Source organism: Glycine max, chromosome 8 (assembly GCF_000004515.6).
Source record: "Glycine max cultivar Williams 82 chromosome 8, Glycine_max_v4.0, whole genome shotgun sequence".
NCBI lineage: Eukaryota > Viridiplantae > Streptophyta > Magnoliopsida > Fabales > Fabaceae > Glycine > Glycine max.
In genome coordinates, this window is record NC_038244.2 from 11530534 (window position 1) to 11549528 (window position 18995).

Below are 18995 nucleotides of genomic sequence, written 5' to 3' on the forward strand. Positions count from 1 at the left end.
TTCCTTTTTGTTTTTTGGTGAATTTTTTCCTACATTCTGAATCAAATAAAACTTAATTGTAATAATAGAAATAGGTTTACATACTATAACAAAAAAAAATTACATTAGACTATGTAAAGGAAGCTTAAAATTTTATAAATCATTAGTGGAAAATTACAATTAATTTAACAACAATCATTCATTTGATTTTAGCTGTTGATGAAAAGTTACAATTAACATAATTGTTAATTAAACGTTTATGTAAAGTTCACTTGAACTAACATTAGTCATTAGTCATTAAAAGTTACAATTAACAATAACTGTTAATTCAGTTTCATCAGATTTATCATTAACGAAGAATTAAATAATTTATAATTACCTAACATATATTAAAATAAATTTCATGAACAATAACAACTAAAAATAGACTTGTGTTTTTCAAATCTGAATTATACTTTTTTTTCAGTTTATTACTCACATTTTTCTATTACATGACATTTTAAAACTTTTGCATTCAGTTTCCCACAGCTGTCATATTTAAAACTTTTTTATTTTGGAATTTCTAATTGGTTAGTAGTTGAATATATTCGAGCTCAATTAGTCAATCACGAAGTTTATACAAGAGACATTCTTAGCTCCAATCCAACCTGTACTAGGAGACAAATTAAAATGAAAATTTATCATTTTTTTGCATTAATAGCTATTTTTAGCTGTGGGAAAAATAAAAAATAAACTTTTATAAGAAAAAAAAATCACTATTAATAAATGCTTTAGTCAAGAAATATTCTCATAAATAGATGTAAAAGATCAATAATACTTATCCATAAGGATGAAAGTAAGTTAGATAGTCTATTGGAAGTTTATAGTTAAACTCATTTAAGATTTGATTTGACTCAACTCATTTGGTAACAAAAAGTAAGACTCAAACTTTTTAAAAAATCTTTCTAGTTAAATAGGTCAATTCATAGGCTTTAAAAAAAAGCCTAATAGGCTTGAAAAGTTGACTTATTTAATAGCAATATTTTTTAATAATTTTTTTTATCAATATGATATATGATATTATAATTGTTTCAATAAAATTGTAAAATAATTTTAATAATTTGATAATTTGAGTCATTTTAATAATTAAAAGAGACATGTACAATAATTTTGTACAACCATTTATATAAGATTATATTTTGTGCATATCTCTCTCCTCCATCTTATTATTTATTACATCTCAAATTCAAATTTTCTCTCTCTCAATTGTATATTTTGTTGTAAAAATATAATTTATATATTTGTAATGAAAATCTGTGACTTTGTTAAAAAAATAAAATATTTGTTATATTTCTTAATATGAAACTAACACATGAAATAAATTTATATAAATGTTATGTTCAAGCCTAAAAAGTAAGTTCATGATAAATAAAAAATTCAAACTTTAGATTATAAAAATATAAAATACGTCATATTAGACTTAGATAGGATTTGATCCAATTCAACTCATTTTCATCTCTATTTATACACTCTATAAACACAAAAGTATGTTGTGTTTGCTTCTCTTGCATAATTGAAGGTTAAATCTCAACTTCAAAAGAACATTTATCATATCATGGAAATAGAGGGAAGGGCTATGATCGTGTCATTCTCTTTATTTTTCATGTAATAAATATGATTAAATTATATCAACGGTCGTATTACCTTTCTCTATAGTGAACATTGTATAATTAAACATTTTAAATATTATATTGAAATTTTACTATTTTTAATATTTATTAGACATTGAACGTTGTATTACCTTTCTCTGACATTCTGTTTGAAATGCGTGAAATAAAAAAAGAAAAGAAAAATACACGAAAAAGAAAGGACAGATAAAACCTGACATATAAAAAAAATTATATGTTCCTTTAATCGTCTGGAGTATTCTAATTAAAAGTAAAAAAAAAATGTTAAATATGAGACCAATTAATATTTATAATCCTTTTGAGGTTTTAACTTAAATTAGAGGAAACTGATTTATATAGTTAAACATTTTAAATATATTTATAATACTTTATTGTTTTTAAATAATTAGATATTTAGACATTGAACATTGTTTTACCTTTCTTTAACGCCTCTATTTGAAACACTTGAAAGAACAAAGACAAATAAGAACTGACAGATAAAAGTAAATTTTATATGTACGTCCATTGTCTAGAGTAAAATGAGGCAAATTTCTCAGACTAGGTTACTTTTAGAAACTAACATTTATAATCGGTCAGGTTTTGAAACAAATGAAGGAGAAAATGATTTCTATAATTAAAAAAATTATATTTAAATTTAATTTTTTTAATATTAATTAGACATTGAATATTGTCTTACTTCTTTCTAACATGTTGTTTAAAATGCGTGAAATGAGAAAGACAAATAAATTTATAATGCATGAAAAAGAAAGACAGATAAAGTCTGTCATATAAAAATAAATTATATATTCCTTCCGTTGTCCGGAGTCTTCTAAAAAGTAAAAGAATGATAAAAATATGAGACCAATTAATATTTATAATCTTCATTATTTGACATAAATGAAAGGAAAATGATTTATATAGTTAAATATTTTCAGTGGTATACTTTATTGTTTTTAATATTAATTAGACATTGAATATTGTTTTACCTTTCTCTAATGCAAACACGTGAAGAACAAAGACAAATAAAGACCGACGGATAAAAGCAAATTATATGACTGTCAATCATCTAGAGTCTTCTAAAAATAAAGTGAAAGAGCAAGAGAAAAGGTAAAATCTAGTAATATTTACAATCAGTCAGGTTTTAAAACAAATGAAAGAAAAAATTATTTATATAATTTAAAAAAATTAAATATTATACTTAAAATTTATGTTTTTTAATATTAATTAGACACTCAACATTGTCTTGCCTTTTTCTAATTTTTTTTCAAAAAGCATGAAAAGGGGGGACAGACAAAATAATTATTTGTTGGAGTCTTCTAAAAAAAATTTCGTATCCCATTGTCCAGAGGCTCTTCGCTATGCGAGTCTTCTAATTAAAAAAAAATAAAAGACCCACTAATATCTATAGTGCAATTGATTTTGGACTAAAATAAAAGGAAAATTTGGTGTATATAATGAAGAGACTAAAATATCCTTATTTTTATATTTTTATTAAAAATACTTATGTCATTTCATATGCATATTTTTCTTTCCTTTTACTTCTACATAACCAAATAAGAGAAAACAAATTTTTTAACTTTCTCTAATTTTATTTTCTTGCTTATTAAGCAATTTTCACGTTTTAACACATTTTCTTTCCTTTCACTTCTTCCTTACCCTAAATGTGAAGTGAAAGCTCAAGCAGACAAAAAAGAAAAATAAAAATTTGACATACTTGATAACTCACTATTAAAAAAAAGTCATTTGAAATAAATTAAATATACTTTTATATATTATATAGTGAACATAGAAAATAAAATAAAATAAAATAAAATATTTTTAAACCAAACAAAATTTTAATGTAATTTACATTATTTAAATAAATGAAGAAAAGAAAAAATTATTAATATTTTTCTTATTTGATGAGAAAAAAAATGAGGTGACAAAATATAATTATTATGTAGCAAACAGAGAGTGCGTGTGAATAAAATATAACTTATTGAAATTAAATTTTAATTTCAATTAAAAATAACTTTTTCCTTTTAATATTAAATTATACATTGAACATTGGTTTAACTTTTTTTAAGGCTCTGTTTAAATACTTTAAAGAGAAAAGACGATAAGTTTGACATGTGGATAAGAGGGAGGACAGATGCTGGCCTCACTTCCAAATATACCCTAAAAAAAATGAAAAGGGTAGATGATGATGGGAAAGATCAATGCTTATTGCAAACCTTTAAGCCTCACCTATTCACTAATCCAAAATCCAGAAAATGATGTGAGACCAACTGTCAATGGAAAGTGGAAATTGTGCAAACGTGCACAATACTATTGGAAAAAGAATAACACAATCTTCAATACAAACTTTTCGACACTTCCATTAGCTGGAATTTGTTGGGACTCGTTCAAAAGAAGTGAGACACACATAATATTGTACTAGTAAGTCCTAATAAATTTCAATCACTGGGATAACTTGTGTTTGAAAGAATGTATTAGAGAACATGTTGCTCTCATTTCTCTGACTAGAACGCTATATCCCACGCTTATGATAGAGTTTTTCAATTTTGACAAGAGCCATGGAATAGTGACTAATCTTCACGCCATTTCTGTTTCGCTTATGGTTTTCATGGTTCTTCTGGCTTAACCATGTTCCTAGTGTTGTCCTTAGCAGAAATTTTTCTCAGCACAATGATAATTAAATATCATATTAGTTCAAAACTAAAGATGGCTGCAATTTGATAACTTAACAGGAATGAGAAATGAAACGTTTAATGAGAGATGACCATTTTAATAAGGCAATCTAATTATTGACAAGGATTAGCCTACGCAACCTTGGAATGTCATCAACACCTTATCCACCTTCCATCAGAAGAACTCCTTGCAAAAGTGCGAGGCTGTTTCTTGGGAAAGGTTTCTGTCCAGTGTGGATGCTCGATCAAATAATTCCACTGCCTGAAGATGGGAAATGTGATTATTATCTCCTGTGAGATACTTTAGCAAATATAAAGGTCTTGGAAACAATGGGCAGCATATAGATTTAGATATCAATCCAGTAGTCTACTCAGATGTGCATAAAAAAGAACAAATGGTTTTAATCTTACAAAAACTTTGGCTCTTCTTGCAGAGAAATATATCAGTGAAGAGAATCAGAACCCAAAGTTTGAATTTCATCATTGAAGAGAAATGAGGATAAACCAAGGCAAATAAATGGAAGGGTTTGAAGTTTTACAGTTGAAATTAGAGTACTGAAGGGAATCCGACCTTACCACCAGTTGCAGCTACAAGATTTTTGTATTTTTTTTTCAGAGAAACAGTATAAATTAGATTGTTTAATTAGGTATGTAAGACTGTCTAGGTAGCATTTATAAAAGATATTTCACAAAAAATAAAATAAAATAGTGATTCAAAAAACTGCATCATTATAAGACAATAACAACAATATTTTTATCCCACTATTGATCACATGATGCCATTGAACTCAATTTAAAACCAAATTATTAGGGATATTATTCACCATGAGATTCCATTCAATAATTTCCTCCAATATCCCCATCATTTTAAGACTGATGAATTTTTAAACAAGATAATAGCTTGAAATATACAAAACCAGAATCAACTGCAGGTTTACCTTTTTAAATTCTCCACAAAATCTGAGGCTTCAGCAGTAGGTGATGTAGAACATATTGAAAGAATTTCGGAATCAGAATAGTTCAGAAGTGATGAAGCAATATGATTTTGGCGAAGAGTCCTAGATAAGAAGGGGCCAACAAGCATCAATATACCAGAAAGGAAGACAAAGGATTTTGCACATCAATAAAAAGACTATCAACCAGAGAAAAATATATTATTCATTACTTCCCAACAAGACAATTTGCACCAATATACATGGCCTGGCAGAATTTATTTTTCTAATTTCTATAAGACTTCAGTAAAGAGAGCTTGACTCTTAAGTAAAAAAAAAAAGGCAACAGATGTTTACCCTCCTTTCATTTAATTAAAAGTACATCATATTCTTAACCCACTAAAGTTTAACGGAATATACACTCTTACATGCTCACTTTAAAGGCAATCTAACTTTAGAGGAGTTTTATCCTTTGTTTATTATTTTATTTCAGCATTGGGTTCATAAGAGTTTTTTCACATGCAGGGTTTAAAAATGAGTTCATGAAATTTCAATTTGTTACCAGCGACAAGGAGCGATTTTGAAACAGTCAATGCCAGAATCATATGTTTCTAGTAACTTTCCGTTCCAGTTGGCATCTTCATAAGACACGGATACTCGTATTCTTCTGACAATTTCATCTGGACATCTAGAAGTTCTATCAAAGATAGCTGGGATGATGATTCCTGTTGTAGTCTCCGCCTGAAAGGATGTGAGAAGTCAAATATCCCATTTAAAGGTTGAAAATGCATGTAGTTATTCACCAAAAAACAGTACAACAGCTTTTGCCAAAATGATAAAACCAAAAACATATCATGTTATTATAATGTATAAGTACTTTTACAATGATATATGTGCATGTAATTATAAAATAGATAATACAGTTCTTCTAACGAGAGGTTTTTATGAATGTCATGATTTGTAATGATCCTCAATAACCACTCGGCAATTCATGATTTCCTGTAGTTGTATCACTAAATTCTTACCCAATATAAATATGCATTTTGAAAGTGTCGGTTGTGTTTTATCCAGCTCAAGATTTCTTTTTATATAAAAAGTACATTAATGATTAATACATTCAAACAGATGCACTTGTGGCAGAAAAGTATCTGCAAGCCTATCTGTGAAAGTGCAGAACATTCAAGTTGCCCACTAATGATTCAAAATATATTATGCCTCTGTACACATTATACAAAACTTTAAAAAGAGGGAACAAATGAGTATTCCAATTGATGATTGAAGATAATGCTAAATATGTATGCAGGTAAAGCTAGCCGAGAATAACCAGCTCCATATGCTTTATGCATAATAGGTACTAGGTATGCTAGAGAATATTTAGGATATCTTACTATATCTTTAGAATATATTAAAGAATCAGTTAGTTAAGGAAGTGATTTAAGAAGTGGTTCCTTATTTAATGAGGGTTATTAGTTTTCTTGTTAGTGGGCTTAGGCTTGTACTTAAATATTGATGATAATAGGAGTATTTGGTTAAGGCATTGTAACAACACTAATGTGATATAATTTTCTGTTTGTTAACAGTACCCATATTTCTTTCTTTTCTTTCTTCTCTGGTCCAGAACCTAGAATTCTTTAACAGGGTAAATAAGTTTTACAATGATGGTAAACAAGAAAGTGGTTTATCACATATTGTAAATGAACCATATGCAATGACAAGATTTTAATGCAGAAGCTGACCACAAATCCATTGAAAAAGGGGTATGTGTTTCCATCAGAATCCCTTCTGGTATTATGTCCAAGAACACAGATAGTTCGGATGTGAAACTTCTCCTCTCTTGACCATAAAGTGTGAACAATCTTTAAACACAGAGGAAAGGAATAACCATCCAAATCTGCAGGGCTTTCTGATACTGTGCTACCATTTGCATGCTGCAAAAAAGTTCAATAGATCCAGCTACAATTACTCTTTCACTGAGTGGAAACTATATATTGAAAATTCTCTAACAAAGCAGAAGACCCTGGCCAGACTTGCAGTGAGACATCTTCAAACCCCCCAATAAGATGCACCTACAATTGTGGACAAAGCAACTTTTCCTTCAGAAGATATTTAAACAAAAAAGAAATCATTGAACATGTTGATGACAAAAAAAACCATTAATAGAAAGTAGAAATGAAGAGAAGGAAAAGCACATCAAACTCAGTCTCCAAACTGTTGTCGACGAGTGATGATAACATTTGGGAGAGGCCCATTTCTACAATTTTTGGTGAATCCATATGGGCAACTGACGTCCTGCAGTGTCAAATTAAAAACAATAATATTAGAAAGTGAACACCTGGAAGAAGGAACATTTGCAACACTTAATATACAGTAAACTTTTTATTTATATAGCAACAGATCCTTAGTCCTTACATTCCATTCTTTTGGTTCCGAATAACAAGGCCAACACACGTTGTTGCTTCATCGGTGCCAACAAACTAGTGATATTGGGAGGAGAAAGAAGCACATGAATAAAATGTTAAAAAACAACAGTAAAACTCAGCAAAATCAATTGAAATATTAATTGGCAATCATACAGGAAGATTAGCAAATCCCAAAGATTACTAAAACAGTAATGGCATGGAGTTATTGATTTAATGGAAAGTTAGAAACAAAAATTAATGCATCACATTTTACAGAGAGTCACCATGGCTTTTGCTCATTTTTTTGTAAGAGTTTCTCTAACATAAAGTAAGGCCAACATGAGCCCAAATAAAAGAAAAAAGATAAAATAAATGCACAATGCGAAAAAAATGGACAGGAAGGGATGCAAGGCAGAACTCGTGGCATATACCGGATGGGGAAAAGAAATTCCACAGATGACATAACTCACAGTCCAATTAAGTATGAATTTCCTGCATGCATAAGATTAATAGTTGCATACAATAATGAAATATGAACTAGTTTAAAATTAGATTTACAATTTTACATGAATTATCTCTTAGACATCATCACTAAAGTGAAAGGAAAATGTTTACATTTTAAGTAATACATATCAGCTTAATAACATTACAAAAGGATAAAAAATTACATCAACAAGGGCGGGGTCAACGGTAGCATATTCTCTCTGGAATATATAAACCCATTTTGATCTCTCTGGACTAGACTCATCAGATACTGAGAACTTCCTCTCTGAGTTAGCCTTCAAAGAGTTTGAGGCTGATACCAGAATGGGATTTTCCAACAAATCAAGTAGAATATCCTTTCCCTGGTCATAAGCACAGAATGCAAGCCTTTCACATGCTTATCAAATGATTCTAAAATCAGATTTATACTGGCATCACAAACCTTGTAATTTCCAATCATGCAAACAAGTGAACAACTAACAATATCATGCATATTTCCAGGAGCTATTCATTGAAACATAGCATGAGAAATAATAATCTATATCATTACAAGCTTTCTATAAATCTTTCCTTTGAGATGTAAGTTAGCATCATTCATTAAGTGAAGTACATACCAATGCACACAAAATTGATACGTCCATGCCTTCACTTTTTTCCATCTTAGATTTTGTTCTCAGCAAAACTAATTGAATCAGCCACACAGTTTTTGATTATATAACTTTTTCATTGGGATTTTTTATACTGGGTTTTACTACTAACTAACTTTTAAAATAAAAACATCCAAACTTAAACCACTTTATTTCAGAATTAAATGCTCAGCCAAACACACTTAAGTTTCCAGCTTTTAGTTTTTAAATAATTTAAAAACAAAATGCAATCACCTAAGATACAGCTGAATTGACTTAAAACTTGATTTTTAAAGTTAAAAAAAAGGTATTTTCAATTTGTGGTTTTTACTTGTAAATCATTCAATTTCCTTCATCATTCTGAAAAACACCCAATACAACTGTCATCACTGCCGCAGCCATGGTTTTAAATTGCAGTCTGCAACTGCAATTGTGGCCACAACGCAAAGATTTTTCAACTCATCATGACTGCATCGCAACCGCAATTGCCGCCTATCAATTACATTTTCCCGCAATTTACTGCAATGTCAAGGATTGCGATAAAAACCATGACCAAATCTGCCACAATTGTAGCCTCAACCACCACTGTTACCACCCCACCAGTCCACTACCACCTCCACTACCATCTCTACTAAACAAGCCCGAGTGAGTAAATAGTGAATGATCTGCAAGCTTTAGACTTCAGATTTAAAATTTGGCATTAAAAATTTATAAACTAGCATTTACATCCAAAAAATGATACTGAATTATAAAACTAAAATTAACAAAAAAAAAAACCCTAAAACTGACAAACACTCCGAAGAGGTCTAAACAAGAATGTGTTACACTGATATTGACATATAGTGGATTTCAGTTACACTTGTATTCTACGATTAGCTTCTTCTAAAACAAGCAAGCTTTATTTGAACATTAAGCCAACAAGAATGTGTAATCCTGACAAAACAAGCCCGCGATAGAATGCAACCAGACAATAAAATGAAAAAGGAATAAAAATTAATGATATATATATATATATATATAGCCAGAAGAAAAGTGTGTAAAGTAGGATGCATAAAATTGTGACTTTTTTTTCACTTCCTTGTGAAGAGAAGGGAATAAAGGAAGAAAGGGGGCACCTGAGGGTGAGATGAATGGGTAGAAAATGGAATGCCATCAACTAATATCATGGCTTCTGAGTATATACTGATACAATTGAACCAACCAAGCAACGAAGCAAGCACGCTTCTGTTGTTGGCGTTGAAAATAAGCTGATGCAGCTGGGTTTTTTTTTTTTTTGGATTTCTTGCATTCACACAATCAGGCAGTCGTGAATCTGGACCGTCCAATAATGATCTAATGGTTAGTATTTTAAAAATATTTTTAAACTGACTTTACTGAATTGATATATACAATATATTTAACTAACCATGTTGATGGGAACATTTCATTAAAAGTAACCAGTCGGATTTCTCAATCGAATTAAAGTCTTGCACAATATTTTTGATTTAAATATATCTTTGGTTCTTATATAATTTATTTATTTTTTCACTTTCTTCCAGTAATTTTTTTTGTTTTTCTTTTAGTTCTTATAAAACATTTTTTTTATTTTTTATTCTTAAAGCATTTTAGATAACATTTTAAATAATAAAAAAATGTTTTGTGAATGAATAAATTTGTTAGGGGATTAGAATCTTCCGTGATATGATTGTAATCTCAAAGTTGTGCTTGAGGGAAGAGAAGAAATAATAGTATAAAAAAGTGCATGTACTCCTTTCTTCAACAAGAATGACTCTGAGAAGTATTCTCTTCTATTAAAACAAATTCTAGTGAATGAATGAACGACAACTAAAAAAAGCATGGAATAAATACTCATTAGCATGGGTGTTCGGTAAGTTATGTTTCACTTAAAAATCCATCAATAATTTATATAAGAGGATAAGGGGGACAATGGACGCAGAAGGGGGGGAGAAGGAGAAGGAAATGAAAGAGTTTCAAGGAGGGGGGCATAAAGGGAGAGGTGGAGAATTTCAAACAGGGGACATCTTTTACCTTAGAGGCAGTGGCCAATATGAATTTAAGTTGGGACCAATAGCAATATCCTTTATGGCTTTGATCACTATTTTTAGTCAACTCCCCCAATAAATAAAAACTCACATGCAAGCCACAACACAATAGGTCCATGATTTTCCCATCTTTTAAAGGTGAGTTTAATTTAAATGATGAAAAATAGAAAATATATAAATATAAGATTTTTTTTAATTAAAGTAAAAAATAGGAGGTGTGGGACCTATACAGAATTTACACAATTTTTTCTATATTTCTCTCCTCCACCCCTTAACCGAGCACACCCTTATCTCCCCTGTTGCAAAACTTTTTTTTTTGTTATTATTTTACTTTTTTAAAATTGTCTTTTTCCTACTTGCTTCATTTTTTTCTCCCTTTTTTTTATTTTTATTTTACTTTTTTAAAATTGTCTTTCTCCTACTTGGTTTATTTTTTTCTCCCTCACCCTCTATTTCCCTCTCATTTTTGGTCTAGATCATAAATATTTTTTCCAAGAGACAATCATGTTTAAATCAAATAAGATCGTTATAAATTATAAAACTATCTCTTTAAATATTTAGTGCGTTAAAAAATATTAAAACCATTTTATTAAAAAATAACTCAGAAAAATATTCTTTCATGATACAAATTCAATTTATAACACACCAATACATTTTTGAAAGATTGAAAATTTTCTAATTCTCTTCCCGAAAAGGAAAACCGAGGCAAGCATGGTTTATCACAATAAAAATGGTACCTATAATCTATATCTATATAAATATTATCATGGCAATACCCACTTTGTCTCTAAAATTTTCAAACTATCTTACGTCTCAATCAATATTACAAATTATCCCACTATTATGTTTTAACTAAATATAAAAAAACCACTAATTTAAAATAAAATCATATTTCAAAGAATAAAAAATGTAAAAGTGGACAAACCAGCTAGAAAATCTGTTCAAGAATATATACTATAAAAGAAACAAATGTCTATAAGAAAAAAATAAAATACACATTCCAAATAAAACACAGAAGGATCTAACTTAAATGGTTGAGAAGGATGTGTAAGTCTTATAAACCTTAGATACCATTTTCAATTTCTACCAATTAAAAAAAAAAAGAGAAAGGAGGATCAACTTACACTAGGAATAACTAACTCTTTTAGAGCTACACTCTATCCTTACCTTTCATTTTCTTGTAATCTAACACATAAAATTAATGGGACAAGCCAAGTAGTAAATGTGTTCAAGAATGTAGACTATAAAGGAAATAAATGTCTATAATGAAAATATAAATTACAGATTCCTAATAACACATATAGAGAAGGGTCTAACTTAATTAATTGAAAATGATATACGACTATTATAACCCTTTTGATACCATTTTAGATTCCTACCAATTAAAAAATAGAGAAAGGGGGATCAACTTACACTAACTAACTCTTTTAGAGCTACACTTCATCCTTATCTTCATTTTCTTGTAATCTAACAGATAAAATTAATGACATTACAATCATTAGATTTTTAAAAATGAATGAAGAGAATGAAAAGAAACTCTAAAAGAGTTATTCTTAATGTAAGTTGATTCCTTATATATATATGGCAAAAATATTTCAGTTTAATAAATATAAGAGAATGCCTAAAAATTATCTAATGTACCAAAAAACTAACTTCAGAGAAACTTTCAAAACACAAAAATCATTCTTCTGAAAAATCAATTTATTTTATACAGATTACTTAAAACTTAATGCTAGCATGTTTTTCTTTTCAGGCCCATCACCAACATCAACTTTCAACCTTCCTTATAAGTAAAAACAACTTCTGATCGACTGCAAACTTAACACAGTGGGAAGCATGTCCTTTCAGCATCAACTGAAGCCCACCAAACGATGCATATACCTCCCTGGAGCAAGAAAAAGAACTCGGTGAATTGACCAGTCTCAAGAACAAAATATGAACTTAAAAAGTAGAATTGTGATTTGTGAAAAGACAAAATCTCATCAACATCAACATACAAGAATATATTTACTTCCATATAAAAAAAAAATTGCACAAATATTTTCCTGTCACTAAGGATTCTTCAATGTGCATCATTTTGCGTTGTGAAGATATTATTCCATTAAGCAAAAAGTACAGTGTAATGACTATAATCTACTCAAGCATCATGAAATAAGCAAAGAAATATAGCACTTGCAAAATACACATATAAACCACTTGCTTGATTATTCAATTTGTTATGTAAAGCACGGTTTGATTAAAGATCCTTCATTCCTAGGTCATATTTCTGAAGAGAAAATATGGAGTAAAACACCAATATAACATGGTAAATGTTTACATACACTTCAAGCTGAGGTTTTGAACATTCCTCATTCTCTTCAGGCTGAGATTCTGAACGTTTCTCTTTCTTTTCTTTCTTTTCAAGCTGAGGTTTCGTAATGTTATATAACCTCCCGTGCATGATGTATTCAAACTTGTCTTGAATTGACACTGAACCATCCTGGAGACAAATCAATTCACTAGTAAAGGCAATATCCACTACTTGTCTTGTGAAGGCAAATATCCACTACTTTTGTGACAAATATAAATCATTCAAACTACTTCTCAAGTCTCAACAGATATCAATATTGTAGATAACACAAAATAATTTATCCTACCTGTTGCATACTCGGACAGTAACAAAATATTGCGGTTACAGACTATTACTTGGAACACCCTACAAAATTTCTCTTTATTTCTTGTCACACCAAGAAATATTTAATCATCTATACAAGAATTAGAACTATTTGTTCCAGTTTCAAAATAAATGTATTTGCAGGCAGACAATCTGAGTAATATTTTGAGAGACCACACAGGTTTTATTAAGGTGTTTGGTAGGGGAGAAATTTTTAGTTTCCTGGGAATCTTAGTTTCCCATGTTTGGTATATCTTTTTCTAAAAAAACATAACATTCCTCAGAAAGAGTGTTTCCAAGGAATGTTTTTAGCTAGGTTTCCCATGAAAACTTTCTCATGGAGGAGGTAGAAATCTAACTTTTCCGAGTTAATTTTTTTTACTACTCTAGTGAAAATATCACAGACTCACAGCTACTCTTATTAAATTATTTAATGTAAAGTACCTATAAAACATCACATAACACTTTGATTCCTGGAAAACTTTTTAAATATTCACAAGAATATTTATGACCAACCAAACAGATTTTATTCATACCCAAGAATTATTGATTCCCGGGCCTGAAAAACTTCTCCCCAACCAAATGCCCCTTAATGTTCCAAAGAGAACTGACTGGATTTTATTAGATATGACCGTTCAGTAGTCATTTTGTGGACCTTTCTCAACATAGTCAACCACAAAATGAACTTATATTTGAATGTATGGAAGCCATTTAATACCATTTGACTCAGCGCCTTGTCATGCTGAATTTACCCTAACCAGTCCATGCTAAATATAGGCAAGCTACGTTAGGACAAGAATCGTCCAATTTTCAAGTCCAATGTATCAACAATAGAAGTTGAGAAATGGTTTAGTTAGTTGGTACCATCATTAGAAAGCACCTCCACATAATATATGTAAGCAAGTGACAGCAAGCATGTTTTTTTTTGTTGAATAATGCAAACAACAAAGCCTACATTAGAGTTGGATAATGCAAGTGGTATAAACAACTTGTTAAGTAAAGAAAAGAACTATGTAGATATTGTCTATACCGCAGTAAAGCATGGAAGAACTGTAAATGAATTAAGTATTTAAGTTTACCTTAGTATTCAAAACAAGTGAAGGAGACAAAGCCATCAAGAATCTTTCTTTTTCCCCCATTGGATAAATCTCGGTATTTACATCTAGAAGCATGTTCATGTCACACTTCTCACTCCGTGCCACAATCCGAGAAACTACAAGATAGCCATGAAACTAACTTTAACTTCATTAATTCATAGAAATGTAAAGAGGAGGAAAGCACAGAGACGAATATAGAGGAATGCAAAGCTATATCACTAGATTTTATCGAGCATGTAAAAATTTCATACAGATTTAATACTCATCTAAAGTGAAACTGAAGAATAAAATTACTGCAATTTTTTACTAAAACTAAATTCAATTGAGTTGCAGAAGTCATCAGGACCTGCCATATCCACATCTAATAATCAAATACACCATTTTTCCCCTATGACCTATGTTCATAATTTATTTATGTCAGTAAGTGCACTTTACACTTGGAGCCACAGCAAAACTTCATTTTTCCTCAATTAAACGACTTCAGCTCAATATCTGCTTTAATTTACTCATACATTAAAACTCCTCAATGAATAGAACACAGCATTTTATTTATCTATCTACAAACCCATAACGATTTCAACTAAAAGTAACAAAATCCTAGCAAGAACTGCTCAGTGTTAATATATATATATATATATAAAGCCATCAGCCGTAGCACCTAATAATCAATGATTTATATTGAGGCAACCTTCAAGTCAAAAATCACATTGTCAACTATTTAAGACAGCTTTGCATATCCAAAGCATCCATACTTTAATGCAGTTCAATTTGTTAAAAAACAACTGAAGAGAAAGAAAGAATACAAGAAATAAGAGGTGAACGCCACATACCCTTGTCATACTTTTTACCATCAGGGTCTACCTTCTCGACCTTGAAAATGTCATCAAAAAGAAGTTCACTCATCCTTCAAGACCAATTACGTGCAGTTGATCAAACTCCAAATCAGAATTAATAACATGCATTTAAAAGTTAACTTAATGATAATTAATAACATGCATTTACCATGTATAAGAAAACATGGTAATTATAACATGCAGCAGTTCAAAATGTTAGCCAAAAGAAAATGCAAGTTAGATTAAGAGGCAAAATACAAATGAAATTACCCTCGTCAGATTACCTTCTGTTATCTGACTATGAACTTGATTTCAATTATTAGAAACTTGATTTCTAAAATTATCTTTCAGTCAGAGTTACCCAAAACCTCAGTACTCTAATAACAAAAGACAAACACAACAACTGAAACATACCTCAGAAAATAAACTTAACCAAACAAAAATGAAAAATGAAAAACAAAAACACAGTTCAGTTTCAATGAAGTATGTCTAACAGTTGCTGAATCAGTCCCAAGAAAGTGACTCGAGCAGAAATGAACCAAAGCCACAAATAATCCATCTGGGCAAGTAAGATTCATCCAAAAGTTATATGCAAATCAATTCAGAACAATTTTTTTCTCCCTTTTTCATGCATAATATTCCATCAGGGCAATAAATTAAAAATCAATTGCCAGAGAGAAGAAAATGAACTCCTGCATCTGCAGCCTTCATCCTTCAACGTGTTCGTTCAGAGCAGAGCACCAGTCACCAAGTCGTGCGAAAGGCAGTGTCGGTGCGAAACGTAGCATTGGTGTGGAGGGCGCAATTGGAAAAGATTGAGGATTTGATGTTGCCTCCTACACCTTAATTGGGAATTAGGGATTTAGCTACCTAGGGTTCACTTCACTGGTATATATATATATATATATATATATATATATATATATAGAGAGAGAGAGAGAGAGAGAGAGAGAGACGAGACTCGAGAGAGTGAGAGACTGAGGCGAGAGAGACTGAGAGACAAAGTCTTACGTTAAGGGAAAAAAACAAGCAGCGCTATATATAAAGCATAAACACAATACACTACATTACTACTCTTCCCTACTAATCATACTTGTTGCAACTCTACTCTCCCCCACATATTTTTCACATCATAAATAAATACTAAGTAAGAACCAAATATAATAAGTGAGTGATAAACACCTTTTCGTACGATAGAGAGCATAGAAAGGGCCAATTTCATACTAACAAACACACAAATATCCTAAGACCCCAACAATTCAGTTTACAAACCCGTCAAAATCAGATTCAGCTCCCAGCATCCAAATGAAATATGAATCAAAATTCAAAATGCTCAAGACTCTAACAAAAACAACAATAACAACCTGCATTTAGAGAGGTATTTGCCCCAACCACAAAAAAAAAAAAGCAAAGTTCAATAAGAGAGCCAAACAAAAGAGACGCAAACCTGATTGCGGTGGCGTCTCAGAGGTGTGCGGCTGCGCCGTGGTGCTGATTGCTGCCAGGGTTTTGCGTCCCAGCGCAATGCAGAGAAGCTTCTCTGCCCGATGCGAACTCCAAGAGCGAAGGGAACCCTGTCCTCCGCCACAGGTCGCTGCCGTCGATGAAGCACCCACCGTGCAGACCGTCGACGCTTCTCTTTTGCCGAGTGAGTGACTGAGAAAGGGTTTTGTGTGTGCCGCCGAGTGAGTGAGGAGTGATGTGTGCGCTTTAGCTATTAGGTTTTGTCAAATTTAACTACTTAATATATTAAAAAACAAATTACAGTAACCTTTAAATTGAAGGTGTGAATTATTATTATTATATTTTGAAACTATTTTAGCAAAAATAAAAAATTTATAAGTAGAACATATTTTTTTAAAGGTTAAATTTAAACTTTCTAGTTTACATTTTAATCTTTTTAATCTTTTTGGTCTCAATGGTGTGAAACTAATTTTTTTTAATTATTATAATTTATATTTTAATTCTCTTTTAATTTTTATAAAGACTAAAATAAATATTTTTAGAGGACTAAAATATAAATTATAAAAATTATAAAGACGAAATAGATAATTTAAATTTCTTTTTAAGTGATTCAAACTTTAGGGTTATTAAGAAACTACAAATCCATCAGGTTTCTGATTGCATTCTTACTGCTGAAAGTCTTAATTAACCAATTAGTCTTCAGTCTGTTGGAAGCGTTCAATCCTGTGAAGCAACAAACTGTTTGCATAATCCTGTGGTGTATTTGACATCGTAGCAAACAATGGATATGGGAAAACACAGATACGCAGCCATCAACTTTAGTCCACTCGGAATGGTCGAATGAATGCCCCCATGCCTACAAGTCCAGATCGTGGAAAACTGCAACAACAGCAAACTATTTCTGGGTCGAATCCTCCCACTGGAACGTTAAATTTCAACATAGATGTTGCGCTTTTCGACGATTAACAAATTCGGTGTTGGCATCTGTATTGTAGGTGACCATGGTGCCTTCGTTTCTGCAAAAACACTCCTCTTTGAAGGCTCACCTGAACCGAGAGAGGAAGAAGCAGTTGGACTCTTACATGGCTTAATTTGGGCTCAAGAGCTTGGTCTACAAAATATCAATTGTTGATGGTAAGTGGATTTAAGGACTTCAGTATTCTTCTATCCATCTAAATGTATAGCTTCACTTACTTTCTAGGGTTTCATTTAGGAAACAAACTAATATTATTACTCATATCAATTTTTTATCCTTGTTCTAAGGTCTTAGATCAGATTTTTCAGTTGTATTTTTTATCATATTATTAATGAAATAAGTTAGTCTTTTCCTTTTCCAACAAAAAAAAAAAAACTATAAAATTGTATTGGCCATGATTTAACTGAAAACGATGTGTATAGTAATTAGTAAAATCAAGTAACCACAAAACTGAAAACAATTACTATTACAGTATTATTCCAAGTTATATTGGTCTGTTCTTTGTGATTTACTAATTTAGTAGAGGGGTATATAATAAAGCAAAGGTAGCTACTGCCCTACATCAAAATATATGCAATGTCCTACAAGTGAAAGCCTCATTCAGAACAGAGTAAAAACGTTCTATATATATATATATATATATATATATATATATATATATATATATATATATATATAATACTTATAACTGAAAACATTACATTTGCATTATGCTTCACCCCACTATCCCTCCCCCAGTTCAATTTTTTTAGGATGAGTAGAGAAGTAGTCGAGACTCGTGACAACAACAGGAACCCTAACGTCTCTCAGGCAGCGTGTTCGAGTTAATACGTACAAAAATATTTTTAAAAAGAAAATGTACAGGTGACTTTCTTAGAAATTCTATAAAATAAATTGCTTAAAAATAAATAAATAAAAAGTTACATGTAACATTCTCTGTCTAGATTGATTTGATTGAAATGTTAATTTATCATGTAATTGTAGTAATTGTAATGATTATTATAATTGACAGTATTGATTATAATACTTGCAGTCAAATAATTGTATATGTTTAGTTATATTTTAATTCAAATGATTTTTTATTAGACTAATAGAAATTTATTTAATAAATTGATTAATTAGTTATTGAATCATTATAATAACTATAAAGTTATATTATAGAATAAATAATTAATATATTTATTAAATCAATTATC

The 18995-nt window shown here is 30.4% G+C and overlaps 2 protein-coding genes across 3 annotated transcripts; both read right to left on the reverse strand.

Moving 5' to 3' along the window:
• Positions 1-3906: 3906 nt before the first annotated feature.
• LOC100806375 (protein N-terminal asparagine amidohydrolase) lies at positions 3907-10000 on the reverse strand. 2 transcript variants are annotated; one of them, XM_003531370.5, is made up of 9 exons: positions 9850-10000; positions 8294-8470; positions 7636-7700; positions 7416-7515; positions 7254-7292; positions 6963-7154; positions 5789-5967; positions 5233-5352; positions 3907-4556 (listed from the first exon to the last, which is right to left on the reverse strand). In XM_003531370.5, the coding sequence occupies exons 1-9, from the start codon at positions 9898-9900 to the stop codon at positions 4448-4450; spliced, it is 1032 nt and encodes a 343-aa protein (XP_003531418.1). In that variant the 5' UTR covers positions 9901-10000; the 3' UTR covers positions 3907-4447. The 2 variants fall into 2 exon arrangements, with proteins under 2 accessions (XP_003531418.1, XP_006585338.1); XM_006585275.4 differs by lacking the exon at positions 8294-8470 and having other exon boundaries at positions 9850-9995.
• Positions 10001-12440: 2440 nt separating this feature from the next.
• LOC100806909 (DNA-directed RNA polymerases II, IV and V subunit 8B) lies at positions 12441-17121 on the reverse strand. The gene is made up of 5 exons (XM_003531371.5): positions 16807-17121; positions 15357-15430; positions 14509-14642; positions 13098-13255; positions 12441-12661 (listed from the first exon to the last, which is right to left on the reverse strand). Exons 2-5 carry the CDS (start codon positions 15427-15429, stop codon positions 12544-12546), a joined length of 483 nt encoding a protein of 160 aa, XP_003531419.1. The 5' UTR covers position 15430; positions 16807-17121; the 3' UTR covers positions 12441-12543.
• Positions 17122-18995: the final 1874 nt, after the last annotated feature.